The following is a 15,511-nucleotide window of genomic DNA, read 5'->3' on the forward strand; positions in this document are numbered from 1 at the left end:
GGACCCCTCTGTATGCTTCAGCTGCAGGTGGCAGAGATGCGCATCCAGTACCTAGAACAGTCCACGGTGGACAGAGGCATCGTCAGCAGACAGGAGGCAGTCATCTGCGACCTGGAGAACAAGACGGAGTTTCAGAAAGTGCAGATTAAGAGATTCGAGGTACTTAGCGACACGCAGACGCTGCTTGGGCCTGGATTACTGTGACCTTCACCCGCCCGACTAGCTGCTCATGAGCCCTCGTCAGGACAGACATCGCTGATCCGTCTCCCACTCCTTTCCTCCCTCCCTTTGCTTCCTTCCTTCTGTTGCTCATTCCTACAAATGACTGTCCATGCATGCATCCATCTCTAACCATCTCTGTTCATCTCCATCCGTCATCATGGGTCCATCACCCACCTCCATCATCTGGTCCATCCGTCCATCCTCATGGTCTATCCATCCATCCATCATCTCCATCCACCTTCATTGTCCACCCATCCATCTCCCCACCATTTGTTCTTCCTCCTTACACCCTCCACTCTTTCTTCTCTTTTATTCAGACTTAGACTCCTCTGTCCACCCACCCTTTTATTCATTGATTCCGTTCCTCCCAACCCACCTACCTACTCATCCACTTACGAGCCCAACACTCGTTTTGAACAGAAATTTATGTCCCACCCAGTGAGTGCTCAGTCCTGTGTTAGGTGCACAGGAGATGGATGTATGAAGCACAGAGCTTTATAGGCGATGCACACAATGACCTGCACCTGGGGAGGAGGCTGTGGGGTTTAGAGAACGAGAGTCTTTTCACAGCTGAAGAATCAGGGAGACTTCCAGGAGGACATGGCATTAACGCTGGACCTTGAAATGCAGGCAAATACGTGATGGTCTGGGATGGGGCTCAATGACTACATTCAGGTTGCCCTCGAGCTGACAGCTCAGGTGTGTGTTTGCCCTCTAGAGTAAAGGGAGGGGAAGGATAATTGATAATTAGAAGGGGAGAAGGACAGATGGACCAAGGATGGTGGATGCACATGAACAGAAATAGATGGAAATGGATGGATAAATGAATAGCTCTGTAGGCCAAGGACGCAGAACACTTTCAGAGGATATCACTATTGTGAAAATGCTCTCATATCAGCCAGTCTGCTTGTGCAACCCTGCGGGGCAGGTAGGATAGGCCTCCTCCAATGAGGGAGAAGAGGATCCCAGAAAGAGCAAGTGACCAGGAGAGTCCGGGAGGCGTGGGTGGACTGCTGACCTTCGCTCCACCCTGGGTCCCACCTGAACCTCTCGTGGCTGGCTGGCTTCCCCGTTTCAGCACAGAGAGTCTCCACGGTGGCCAGCTGCACTTCTCATTCTGAAACATTTCCTCCCAACACCCCAGGGGAATTTGGTCTCTAATAAGGCTGCCGAGGATGGAGAACAGAGAGACATTTTTCTTGGCCTTGACCCTCGGTGGCTCATTCTCCAAATGGCTCAAGGGATCCCTCAAGGCACGATTGTCTCTGCGGATCACCATGAAACTTGGATTGGCTGGATGTTAAAGGATGACATGCCCATGTTAGACTCTTTTTTTCGTTCACATATAGTCAAGTAATAGCAGCAAAGAAAGAACACAATGGTAAAACAGTGTCCCATCGGGGGCTTCTGGCTCCAAGCTCACCCCCTCCCCCACCATCTCTATTTGGATTGAGTAGAACCCCAGGTCCTTGCTGCAGAGAGATGGGGGACCCCTCTTCCCCCTTCCATCCCTAGCTATTCTTTGAAAATGCTGCTAAACTCCCTTTCAAAGATGAGAAGCTGAATGGCGAAGCTTTCCTTCAGGCTGTTATTTTGTGTCTGCTCTGAAGCCTGCTTCTCCCCACGCCCATCTGAGGCTTTGGAGAAGGGGCGCAGGGCGCTCAGCAGGGGTTTGCAATATTCATGCGGGGGCCCTGCTAATGTCAACATGGAGTGTTCGCCATCAGGATCGATTGGTTCCAGGCTTGTTGGCCGCCTAATGAATTCTGCCCAACAGCTTCTGGATTTGTTTTCTGTAGCACTTTGTAATGCCCAAAGCACTTCTCTCTCGATTGTTTTATTTTCTTCTCTGGGAGTTTTGTCCCCAGAAATGTAAAAATATCATAGTATTAGAGCTGAGACTCATCAAAGACGACCTGATCAAAGGCCCTCGTTTTAGAAATCCAGAAACCAAAACCCACATGTCAGAAGGGATTTGGGCCCTCAGCATGGTTCTCTCCCCAAAGCATCAGCTCGACTCCCAGACAAGGGGCTGCCATAACCGTCAGCCTTTATCAACTTTCTCAACCCTTATCCAGAACATCCTCTGTGCCAGGCACTGATCTAAGCCTTCTTCACTTGGTGAGTTGGATCCTGGCAGTGTCCCTGCGACACAGAAAAAATCGTCATCATAATCTCTCAGAGAGGTTCAATAACCTGCCCAAGGTCACACAGCCCAGAAGAGGTAGCAGTGGGATTAAACCCAGGACATCACGAGTGTCACTGCCTCTCAGAATAGCAGTTACCATTTTCTCTATTTTCAAAGTAAAGTCTTCATTTTTGACCCTGAAATCGGGACTCTTGACCTAGTGACTTTATGCAGACACTCAGATTCACTAAAGGATTCTGTTTCTGGAAGCCCCTGTTCCATGACCCACACCTCTCACTCCAAGCAGGGAATGTGCTTTCTGCCCTTGCCTCCCAGGTCCTGGTGATCCGACTTCGGGACAGCCTGATCAAGATGGGCGAGGAGATGTCGCGGGCCCAGGAGTCAGAGTCCCAGCAGCGGGAGAGCAGCCAGTACTACCAGCGGCGCCTGGAAGAGTTGAAGGCAGATATGGAGGAGCTGGCGCAGCGAGAGGTAGAGGCCAGCAGGAGGTGCATGGAGCTGGTGAGTCCTTCCCCCGCGCTGGCCCTTCTGCGATGGAGCGTTTGGGTTTGTCTGGAGCTCTCCTTTTGTAGTATAGGGAAGGCGTCCTTCGTGGGAGACCAGAGGGCTTGCTTCTCGGACCTCTGGGGTAGGCTTGGAAAAACCAGAGGGGATGGGCTGGGAGACGATGCTGCCATTGGCTGCTTGCCCTGTGGGTGGGGCCAAAGCGGACCAATGGCATTCACGGCTGCTGGATGGCCCCGAAGCGCAGGGCTCGCTCAGACCCAATGGTGAGCAGGGCAGCCTCACGTACGGAGAGTGGAACCTGTGCGTTTTAAATGTCTGTCTTTTGCTGTCATCCGTCCTATCTTGTAATTCTCACAGCCACCCCTTAAAGTCAGAATTTACACTCCCATTTTACAGATGAGGAAACAGGCTTCACGGAGGTGAGATGAGTAGTCTCAGGTCACATCTAGCAAATATGAAGTTATTTCTGAGCTATTAACAGTAAGATATGAAATTAACAATAATGATAAAAAGCCATCATGTATTAAGCATCTGCTGTATGCCAGGCTCCGGGTAAAACATTCCTCGTCCAAATCCTCCTATCAGAACTGTAAAGTAGGTGCTTTTTCCATTATAAAGACTGGTAAACTGAGGCATAGGGACATCAACTTGCCAAAGGGAAGCTCCGAGGGGTGTGTTCACTTGCTCACCGTGACAGGTGAACACGGATTTAAACCCAGCTCTGTGGTCTATGATTTTAGCCACTAAGTCATGCTTTGACCTCAGTGTGATCCAAAGAACATTTTAAGATATGTTCCCTGCCTGGTGGGAAGTTTGTCCGGAACTCAGGGTGCTGTTATAAAAACGGGAATCCCAGACCGTCTGAGTGTCTGCTCTGTCTTTTCCCTTCGAGGACAGACAGCTCCAGGACACCTTATTTACGATTCTTGTGATGTGCAGGGGGCGTGGGGGAGGGGGACCTGGCATCCCCGGAGCTGTCACCAACACACCTGTGACATCCTCAGTGTTGGTCCAGAGGTCTCCAAAGTGCTGTCATCACCGCAGGAACTTGTCCTTTTACCGCAGATGTATTTCTTGGGTCACTGTCCCCCACAGCCAGTCGTGCCCTTCAGCTTGCCCCTTGCAAACCAGCTGCCTGGCTTTTGTTGGCCTGGGGGTGGGGACGGGCAAGGTGCTGTGTGGAGACTGAGTTTCCAGAGTCCAGGCTCCTGACTGGCAGTTCCTGCACCGCCCTGGCCCTGGGAGAGAGAGAGTCTCTTTCCTCCAATGGACAGGATAACTTCCTCATTAATGGCCCTGCTTCAGACGCAGCCAGTGCCCCCCACCAGCTGCGGCAGGAGGAGAGAAGAGCCAGCCTCTCTCCTCTGATGTCTTCTTTAACGAGCCAGACATGCGGGCACGGCCAGATCAGATGGTGGTTTTCTTTCCCTGTCCCCTGGCGCTCTTTTCCTCTTTCTTCCCTCCCTTCCTCCAGCCCTCTCTCCATCGTCCTTTCTCGCTCTCCTTCCCCGTCACCCTGCCTGGGACCATATTCAGATCTTTAAAGCCCCCTAAAATACCAAGACGATTATGCAGGCGCACCCCTTGGACATGCTGCCGTTTGGCTCCAGACCACTGTGATATCCTGAATATCGCAAAGAAGTCACATAACATTTTGGTTTCTCGGTGCAGCTGAGTTCCATTTGCACTAGGCCAACAGTAGGTGAAATATGCAACAGCATTGTATCTAAGAAAGGTACCTGCCTTCATTAAAAATACTTTATAACAAAAAATGCTCATGATCATCCGTAAAATGGACTCTAGATGTGCTCCACACAGGGTGGACGCAACCCTTTGCTTTGTGAATAAGGCCGTGTCTGCCAAGCGTAGTAAAATAAGTTGTGTCTGTGGTACAGCCCCCGCCTGGGATTCAAAATGGAATCAGTACAAAACCTTAGAACACAAAGCTTTTGCACTTGGACCTGCTTTCTCATTGCAAGACTCTGGGCAAGTTTATGGAGGCTGGGCTTCTCCACGTCCACGTGCTTGTGGTCAGAGGATACGCTAGTCTCCTATGCATGTCATAAGACATGGCCACAGACGGGGTGCCATAAAGCAACAGATATATATTCTTGCATCGTTGTGGAGGGCGCCATTCTGAAACCGAGGCGTTGGCGGGGACCACGCTGGCTCTGCAGGCTCCAGAGGAGGACCGTCCTCTGACAGCTCCAGGCGGCACAGCCCCGCCCCCATGCCTTAGTGTGACCTTTCCCTCTGCGTATGCGTCTCTCGAATATCCCTCCGCCACTTTCTTAAGAGGACAGTTGTAATTGGATTTAGGATGCAACCTAAATTGAGGTTGGTGTCGTCTTGAGGGTCTTTCTGGAATTATACCCACAAAACAGTCCTTTTCTAAATAAACTCGTATTCACAGGTCCTGGGTGGACATATCTCATGAGAGGTTGCCCTGGATCTAGCTCCAGGAGAGGGAAGCACGTTCCTGCTGGTGCCAGACAGGCACCGGCACACCCTGTCCTTTCCCTGATGTGCTGTGGGGGGCACGGGGCGCAAAGGGACCATGCTGTGCCAACAGCCTTTTCCTAATGTTGGATGTCCCCAACTCACTAGCCTGTTTGCTCTCAAATATGTCCGTGAGGCCCTGGGAACTTTCCACTGGGAGAAGAGAAGGTCCGGCTTGCCCATGTCCCTCATGAGTTCATTCGACCGAGGGACGGGCATTGGGGGAGAGCCCGGAACCACAGGCGCTTGCTGTGTAGACACTTGCAGTGCGGACAAGCAGGATTTGGTGGAAGTTAAATGCTTATTATCATTTGAAAGCCATTCTTGTCGCCAAGGCCTCTCCTTGAGGCCTGGCATCCTAGATTGTTGGGGGTGCACCCGTCCATCCAGGCTCCTGACCACATCCACCTCCACCATCTACTTCCCTTTCCCATCCCCGGCAGCTTCTTGGTGCCACATATTCTCTTAAAACCTCACCAAAGCCCAGCCAGGAAGTCGGAGTTCTGTTTCTTTCCTTGGGCCCTCCTTTTTACCAGGGTCAAGCCCTGGGATGGACATTGGGGCAGCAAGGAGCAGCCTATGGATGGGTAACGTAGACTCCATGGGAAATAAAACCAAGGCACTACTGGCGACCTTCCTGCCAGTAAGGAGCCTTCTCTGTAGTGGGAACTCCGAGCTTTCACAGGCAGAACCGGGAAGCTGTGCATTGTGATTTGGGGAATTCTTGGAAAACCAGGTGGCACAGAATCTTTCCCTGGTGCCCCTGTCACCACCCCAAATCCATTTCTCAGGGCAAAGCGTTACCTTCTCTGCCTTCCTCTTCTTTTTCTGTTTTTTTTTTTTTGTTGTTGTTGTTGTTTTGTTTTTTAATTCAAACCTCCGCGGGCCGGTTGGAGGGCTGTCCCAGCTGCTCAGCCCAGACACTCACCCCCTCCACAAATGCTTATTGAGTTGTTCCTGCTGGGGCCCTTGGTGCAGTGTCTTCTTTGACATTTTGCATCAACCGCAGCAAGATGAGAAGGAACGTGGGGCAGTGTGAAATCACCCCGAGCTGCAGGGTCAGGGTGGCAAAACTGGGATCAACCTCCTGGTGTGTCCGTCACTCCAAATGTCACCGCACCCCCCACACTGGCAGTTCAACCCCATCCTGCTGAAAAATGACCCTGACATGGGAGACCAAAAGGGATCCGGGCCTCTCGGCCGTGGTGAGACCCGAGGAGGAAGTTGATGGATCTCCTGTCCACATCCTTTCCGCCTGTCCCCAGCCCGTGCCATTTGTCACTGTTGGTGTTGGCTTAAAGGGCTGTGAGTTGTTGCCTCTGAATGATGGATGTCCCCAGCTGGCTCACCGGCACATCCAGATCAGGATCCATTACCCCACCGAAGGAACTTCTCTTCCCGGAAAAAAAAGAAAAATGAGGTTTTGCCATTAATTTTAGTAAATGTACTATTCCTGGCAAGTCCAGGAGCCATTAAAGAGGAAAGAATATTCTGACTGTAAATCACTCAAGTCTCTTTGTCACTGGGGCGAGGAGACAGCTCATCGTGGGTCTGTGCCCTGTTGTCTTTCAACAGTTAGGAGCTGGGTGTGGGGGGGCCTGGCTTGGCCCCAGGACAGCCGGCCAAGGGGTGCGTCCAGGGAAGCTGGAGGCTGATGGAGATGGGAGGCCCTGTGCACCTGCTGCGGAGGCTGCACCTGTTGGGTTCTTCCCGCGGAGTCTCTAGTTTTCACTTTCCCTGGAGCAGGGTGCCCCGCCCACAGGGCCCCCAGGCCAGGAAAGCTGCTTCCGCCCCCTGTAGGTATTTTTCCCAGCTGTCTGCTCCTTGCTTCCTGTCTTTACCCGGGCAGCTTCTCTTCTGATCCGGGCTCCTATGGTTACTTCTGGCAGGTGTCCTCACTCTTCCTCCACGCTTGCTCCTCCCTGCAGATCTTTCCAGAAGTCCATCTTACTGTGTTACTCCTCTGCTAAGAAATCTCCTTTGGCACCAGGTTGCCTTTAGAACAAAAGTCAAGACTGCTTCCTGCCACCTACAGAGCTACTGAAATTCAGTCTCTAGATTTTTCTACCCGCGAGTGCCTGCCTCCCACCACCCTGCGTGTTCCGCGCATGCGTGAAGGCAACGCGGGCGACCCACTGCGGTGTATTCCTGGACCTCATTCCCTACATCCGCCTGCTCCACCTTCCAGGTCAGGGGTCTGATGAAGGCCTTCCTTGCCCTTCCTGCATCCTCCTGTGTTCACCCACCCATGGGTGCCTCACCCATTGGTTATAACTCCTAGTCTTCCCTGACAGAGAGCTCCTGGGAAAGGGGTGGAATTTTATTTGCCTCTGGGTCTCCAGCTTCCAGCTTACGGCCAGGCCTAGAGCAGATGCTCAACCATTGATCTCTGCATAGTTCCCGCAGCGTGTTGAAATTTTATCTGTGAAGAGAACAACTCAAAAAATCCACATTCACCATAGGACCTTGCGGATGCGTGAACTGGGTTTGCATCCTGCTCTATGCCTGGTTCCGTGCCGGATGTTAGGAGAGATGCAGACATGGACAGGCCAGAAACTGTGCTCATGGCTTACTGCAGATCCAGAGGAGGAGATGGTGCACATATCCCTAAAATAACTGATACCAGGAGGAAGTAGTCACGTACAACCAGGAGACCTGGGGAGGATTGAACAGGGGATGTATCACTCGAGTTTCTTTAAAAAAAAAAAAAAAAAGCACTATGATAAATTTATTCTGATGATAATCAAATGAAATAGATTTATCAGAATTCCTGTGCTTAGAGGTTATACCCTGTAACAGAAACTCAAACAGCAAGTCCATTTTTGTTACAGCTCTCCATGAAATAAATTTGTTAAGCTTTTAAACCTTTAATAACAGCTTTCAGAAAAACAAATTTTGTTCATCCTGCTAGGGGGAAGAATTTTCTTTCTATTCTCTCTAAAGAAAATAATGTTACAGACTCACTGTCATATGGAGAGGTAATCATAGATTATGCAAATGATATGTGTGTGTATATATATATTTTGTATTTGTGTGTATGTGTATGTGTATATATATATATATATATTTTTTTTTTTTTTTTTTAACAAAGGGTGTTCTAGAGGCATGTCAGGCCCTTTAATTGATGAAGCAAATATAGCTTAGGGGGAGCATTCTCCAATCACGTACTTCATTGTCGCCTGCCATGGTTTGAATATGTCCCTCAAAATTCACATGCTAGAAACGTCCTCGATCCAGCAGTGTTGGGAGCTGAGGCCCAATGCGAGGTGACATTTCCAGAATGGATTTGTGTCAGTATCATGGGAGTTAGTGAGTTATTGCTGGAGTGGGTTGTCAATACAAGTGAATTTATCCCCTCTTGTTCTCTCACTCTCTTGCCCTTTCTTGTCCTCTCTTGCCCTTCTGCCTTCCACCATGGGATGATGCAGCCTGTATGGATGCTGGGCCCATGATCTCAGACATCTTGGCTTCTTTGAACCATGAACCAAGTAAATTTCTGTACATTAGGAAGTACCCAGTCTCAGGTATTTTGTTATAGCAGCAGAAAACCAAAGACACCTCATGTTTGCATCTGGCAAGTGTCTAGTGAATGTCTGCTGTGTGCTGGGCATTGCTGCTCTAGAATACAGCCACATCTTCAGAAAGTCAGAGATAAACTGGATGTAGGGCTGCAGACACAGATTCCTCACCCCATCCTTCCTTTCTTCTATTCGTTCTTTCTCATCCTGGGTCCCTCACCTCATGCAAATTACAAATTACCTTCCTCCTCTCTGCCCCAGCTCACTCACTTGCTCTCTCTTTCTCTCCCCCGCCCCTTCTCTCTCTTCTCCTTTCTTCCTTCATAGAACTATTTTGACTTGTCTTGGAAGAAGGTATATTCTGGTCTCCTAGGCCTGCTATAACAAAGTACTAAAAATCAGAAGTCTTAAAACAAGAGAGATTTATCATGCCCCAGTGTGGGAAGCTGACTGTCTGGAACCAAGGTGTCCTAAGGGCCATGCCCCCTCTGAAGGATCTAGGGGAGACTCCTCCCTTCTCCCCCAACTCCCAATACATCACCCAGTCTCTGCCTCTGTCCTGATATGGCCGCCTCCTCACTGTCTGTCTGTCCCTGAGCATCCTCTCCTCTCCTTATAAGGCCTCCAGTCATTTGATTTAGGTCCCATCCTAATCCATATGACCTCATCTTAACTAATCATTCCTGCAAAGATCCTGTTTCCAGAAAGGACGTGTTCTGCGGTTCCCAGTGGCTATGGATTTAGGGGGACCCTACTGAACTCACTATGGGATGGTAGAAAACACGTTGAACTTGGAGTCTGAGCCCTCAGATGGCTGCCTTCATATCAGGGAGCATCCATTTCCCCACCTGTAAAGCAGACGGGGGTAGCTCGGCAGGTCTTGCTGCATGTCCGTGAAGTCCGAATGAACTCTCCTCCCGTGGCTTCCTCCTTGCACCCAAGCCTGGTCGTAAGGACGCCAGCTCCAGTTACACATCCCACGCCGTGACGGGGGAGCCGACGGTGATGATGATAACGAGGGATGGCGTTTGTTTACCGCTTACCGCATGCCGGGCACTGAGCTAAGTATTTTACATGATTCTCGTCCTTGGAGGAAATTACCCCTCTTTTACAGATAAAATAATAAAAGCAGAGAGGCAAAGCAATTCCCACGGCGGCATTCCCACGAGGTGTCAGGGTCTGAATTTGAACCCAGATCTGACCGCCTCAGCTCCCACTGACTCAGACCCTTTAGGCAGATGATCTCTACTCATTCAACTACCTTTAAAAAAAATTAACCACAGTATTAATATTACTTTCGATTCCGTCATCTAGATTTTCTTTGCCTTGGCCTTTCTGATGTTTGGGGTCAGATACTTCTCTGTCGCTGGACACTCTTCTGGGCACACTGAGATATTCATCAACATCCCTGACTTCTGCCTCTGAGATGCAAATAGCCCTTCTGCCCTCATCATAGCCATCAAAAAGCATCTCCAAATGGCAACTGTCCCAAGGGGCAAAAGTCACCTCCTATTAAGAACCACTGGCCTCTAATCCTCATAGAAACTCTTCAGGTACAACTATGGTATTGCCCATTTTACAGATGATTCAACTGAGGCTCAGGGAGGGGAAGTGATGAACCCCAGGTCACCAGACAGCCAGAGAGGGGGGCCGAAGGGCCACTATGAGAGACGGCAGGGTCCCTGCTCCTGCACACGCAGAGAAAGACTGTAGCATTTCCAGCAAAGCCCAACCCCAGCCTTTCTGAGACCCAGAGGCGACTTCGCAGCAGAATCTCATTCTGAGTGGGATTGAAGGCCTCACTGCAGGCTGTGTACTTTTAATAATGTTTAAATAAAACATGGAGCATGGGTGTGATCTCCTTGCCGAGTGTGGCTTGTCAGCCGCCCAGGCAAACTCATAAATAGTTAATAGACAACCACTTACGGCTCGACTTCTGTTAAATCCAGCATCAATTATATATGGCCCATGAATTATTTATTTGCTGTTACTTTGGGGTGTATTTTCCACCATCAGAGGGGAAAGAAAGGAAAAGAAGGCGAGGTCCAAAGCAGCCGAGGGGATAGTTCCAAGGGGTCGTAGCTCCTCTCCATAGTGCTGTTTCCTTTGAAAGAAAATCACTCCCATTGATGGGTTTAAAAGGTGCATTTGGATCAGAGAGGGTTCCACCAGACCACCAGGAAGAAAAAGATACAGGGGCAGAGGTGTGCTGGTAAATACCCAACAGCCGGCTCTCCAGAGCAAGTGGGTTCCTGGCTCCTCCTCCCCGCGTTGGCCAATGCCTGTGGTGTAAATCCTCCCACCAGCGCTGATCTCAGGCTGACCTAGATGACGTCACCCGGAGGCAAAGGCGGGAAGGCAGGTGCAGTGGCTCACCTGTGGATAAAACAGACACAACGAACCCTATGAACACAGATAACGGTCGAGTGTTGGTTAAACCATCAGGACACATGATCATGGCCTTTGTAATATGTTCGGTGCGATGGTCACTGTAGGTCGCTTAATAGTTAATAATAGCTGTGTTTAACCACAAGCTGGCAAAGTTCTTGGAAGTTTAATAACCCGCTCTTGCCGGTCCTTAGGAGCCTCCTGCAGCCCAGTGCTGGCTGGGAGTCTCCGTGGGGCAGGGTCCCCAGGGCCTAGTTCGGACGCCATCGGTGAAGTGGAAGGGGAGGAAGTCAGTGTCCTAAGGGTCTTGAATCACGTCTTTTTGTTCGTTGACTGTCTACTTTTAAAGCAAGATCTCCCCATAGGAACTCAGCCCTGTGGACCAAGCTCACTTCCCTTGTGTATGAAACGGGTACAATCCGGCCGAGTTGACAGAACTCCGAGAAGTAACTCAGCAGCTGGCTTCTAGCCTGCGCCATGATAGCCCCCAAGGCGCCACCTCTCCTCCATCTTCCCTTTCTTCTTCCTTCTCTTGGTTTCTTTTTGGTGGTCGTGTTTCTTTCTCCTCTTTTTGGGGAGCCCAGCTACATTTGTCAAGAAACTTGGGAAACCCAAAGCCAGCTTTCTGTTTGCTCTTTGACTTTGTTTAAAGTTTGGGGGTTTTGTTTTTCTGCACCCAAAGACCCGTGCCTGCTTCTCACCTCTGGATGGGCACAGAGCCCCCTCCCGTGACTGGCCCCAGGACACTCACCCAACCCGGACTTGAGGAAGTCAGTTCCTAATGCGCTCCTGGTGTTTTCCTCCTGCCGGTGACTATGAACTTGAGCCCATAAAGATGAATGATATTGTCTGGGAAGTGAAGTATTTAAAAAAGTCTTTCCATATGGAGGGCATTTGGGGCCACAAGCTGGGCGTAAATAACACGTTTTATGACTCTCCTGACACAAAGATAGCTCTCCTAATTACTGGCCCGTTATCGCAGTGTGATCCAAATGGCCTGTCACATTTATAAGGCGGGGGTGCCCCAGCTCCCCAACCTTGATGGCCTCCTGCGTGCTCAAAGAGCTGGTGGGGGAGCCCCTGGCTGTTGCCACCACCTCCCTTCCTCCAGAACCCGTGACCTCTGCCCCCCGACCACCCCAAAGGTTTCTGTACCAAGAAACTTGGTCCTGGAAGGGGCTCCAAGGCTGGTGCTGCCCGGTTTCTGAATCCGGGTCCCTCCCCCACCCCGTCTTCATCCCAGCGAACCTGCTGGTCTCAATTCAAGAGGGCTTTGCCGTCTAGTGAAATGAGCTTCTTCACGTCTTCCTCCGAGATGAGATAGCCTGATAATAAAAATCTATTACCGAAAGCCTACCCAGGGATAATTGGGTCTATTACTTCTCAACTGGTGGCTTTGTTTCTGCATGGGAAACAGGCACTCCAGCAATTAATCAGAATTTAAAGTTGCTAATACCAATTACAAATAATGCAGCGAGTCTCAAGATGGCAAACACAGGAGCAGATACTAATCGCGTCCCCCGAGACTGCCTCCATTGAACTTGTGTCACTTCAGACTTGCTGGCAAAACGAGAGCAACTTGACTCCACAATGTTAATTACTAAAGAAGAAAGGAGGGCGGGAGAGATTGATTGGATTCTGCAGGTGTACATTAAATTCTTCAAATAAAGCCAATTCAGATGGTTCAGAGGCGTTCAGGCGTGGCTTCCTTGCGTGTCGGGAAGCCCGGGAGGGTTATCCTCGCGAGTTGTGCTCACAGGTCGGCATCTTTAGAAGCCGGTGGTCCAGAGGAAGGTGAGGCTCAGGGTCTTGAATTCACTTGCCATCTGTATTTTGATTTCAAGGTAATTCCTTCTCTGTGGGTGCCGTTGTGTGTGGCTGAGCGTAAATAGTGAGGATCGGGGGAACCTCAGAACTTGAGGATAGACCCACCCGTGGCCAAGGAAAATGGCTTTCCCAAGAGACTTGGCTGGCTTGGAATTGGAAGCGTATGGAAAAGATGGGTAAATTTGTCCACGTCGTGACTCTTTTTGTCTATAAGTGATACACAAAGTTCAAGATGGCTTCTACAAAAGGGAGTCTACTGGTTCATGTCATGAATGAGCCTGGCGGCCCCCCGTGGAACCCCTGGGTGTCAGCAGGCTGAATCCTGTGTGCTGGGGTCAGCTTGTCCCAGCTCCTCAGAACTGGTCTGCTCAATTCTTCTGCACCCCTTGCAATGACATCACGTTGCCACCTTGCTGTCAGCCATTGTGGGAGTGCGTGTCACCGGGAGATTGGCAAGTGGTCCCCCACCTGCCCCACAGAGACGGTGTTCAACAGTTATCAGCACATCACTGGGGCTGGGCTGTCTCATAGGCAGGATGGGCCAGAGACAGGAGAAGGAGGGCAGAGGGGCCAGCCCCACGCTCCCCTCCAGCTCCCGAAGGGAGACTCTGACGTCGCAGGAGCAGCTGCCCTTGAGCCAGAAGACCTGGATCTGAGCAGTTCCTGCCTATGACTCTGCAGGATCGTGGGCGCACCTCGTTCCTTGTTGGACTCACTTCTGCTCTTTGCAGAAAGGACCAGATGGTTCCAAGGTTCTTTCTCTCCAGACTCTGGACCAGTCCAGAGCTAGTTGGTCATGGAGCCGAAAGCTTTGGATGTGTCTCCGAGGGCTGATGGCCATGGGGGCAAGCTCACCCCTGCACCCCAAGACCTGTGCACAGAGGCACAGAATGTTCATGTCTCTTTATCCCAACTTGTAGGTTCTCTCAGCTCAGACTGATTGGAATTCCAGCTGTGGGGTTGGGGAATCGGTACTTCCAGGTGCAGGATCCCTGTGGATCCTTCCAGGACAGTCCAGGTTGGTTCTCCACCCCACAGCTGGATCGCAGACGTGTCCCCTACAATCCAGGAAGATGGTCCAGAAGGCAGGCAGACAACCCCTTTCTTTTCTCCCCTGGAAGGTCGCAATGAATCATGGGAAATTACCAAGTTTTGATTGGTTGAGGTGTTTTTTAGAAGTGACCAAACATTCATTCATTCTTAAGTTTTCCTTATTTTCGTCCAGCGTGATCATTGTGCCTATCTCTACGGTGTGGTGTTTCCATACGTGTAGGCATTGTGTGGTGACCCCTCAGGTTCATTAGAATATCCACCCCTTCGGGTAGTTAGCATTTCTTTGTGGTGAGAATATTTAAAATCTTCTTTTTCATTATTTGAAAGTATACACTGTGTTAACCCCGTCGCCTGCTGCATCAGGACAGCAGGGCTTATCTCTCATCTGTCTGTAACTGCAGAGCTCTTTACCATCACCTGCCCCTCCCCGTGTCCCCGTGTCACAGTGGGGAGCACAGCTGTCCTCCAGATCCTCCCTCATGTCCATGGCTGGTACAGATCTGAGATAATTAGAAGCAGAGCCTCCCACCAGGTCTCACCACTCTCCCACGTGGCTCCCGAGCAGCACCACGAAACAGCTGGATAACCCATGTCAGATCTCCTGTTTTGTGTGTGTGTTCAAATAAAGTTTTATTGGAACATGGTTGCATGTTTCCTGTGGCTGCTCTCATGCTGACGTGACAGAAGTGACTGTTTATGACAGAGGTCTGTGGTCCTCAAGGTCTAAAATACTGTCCATCCCTTGATGGAAAGAAAAGCTTGTGGAGCTTTCCCCAAGAGCGTAGCTGAGCACATGAGGCACCAAAATCCTGTGGAGAGAAGAGCTGGATGGAAAGGCAGGCGGCCAGCTCCAGCTCCAGCACCCGCTCACCCTGCGATGTTGCCAGGCACTTGTCTTCCCGAGCTCTCTCTAGTCTGATAAGATGGGATTTTCCCTGCAGTTCCTTCACAGCACCGCAGGGACGGTGGAGTGAGCTAATGTGTCTGAATGCTTATGGCAGTGCCTCGCACAAAGGAAGCCCGCCATTAGTACCTCATCCATCACTATTATCACACTCCACCCTCACCATCACCATCATGAAATGCCATCATTACCACCATCACCACCACCATCACCACCACCACCACCATCACCACCACCATCACCACCACCATCACCATCATGAAATGCCATCACCACCACCAACACCATTATCATCACCACCACCACCGCCACCATCACCACCATCACCGCCACCATCACCACCATCACCACCATCATCACCATCACCACCACCATCAACACCACCATGACCACCACCCTCCCCACCCCCACTGCCATGACCACTATCTCCAGCATCATCAGCAA

The 15,511-nt window shown here is 50.6% G+C and overlaps 1 protein-coding gene across 3 annotated transcripts in view; it reads left to right on the forward strand.

The window, feature by feature from the left end:
- Positions 1-15,511, forward strand: part of MYO18B (myosin XVIIIB) — a 223,701-nt gene that overhangs the window by 161,224 nt on the left and 46,966 nt on the right. For all 3 annotated transcript variants that reach the window (XM_079151214.1, XM_079151216.1, XM_079151215.1), the window contains exons 38-39: positions 22-159; positions 2,687-2,872. In XM_079151214.1, the coding sequence (XP_079007340.1) occupies positions 22-159; positions 2,687-2,872 (324 nt within the window). The remainder of the gene's footprint in view (positions 1-21; positions 160-2,686; positions 2,873-15,511) is intronic.

Source organism: Sciurus vulgaris (assembly GCF_902686455.1).
Source record: "Sciurus vulgaris genome assembly, chromosome: 8".
NCBI lineage: Eukaryota > Metazoa > Chordata > Mammalia > Rodentia > Sciuridae > Sciurus > Sciurus vulgaris.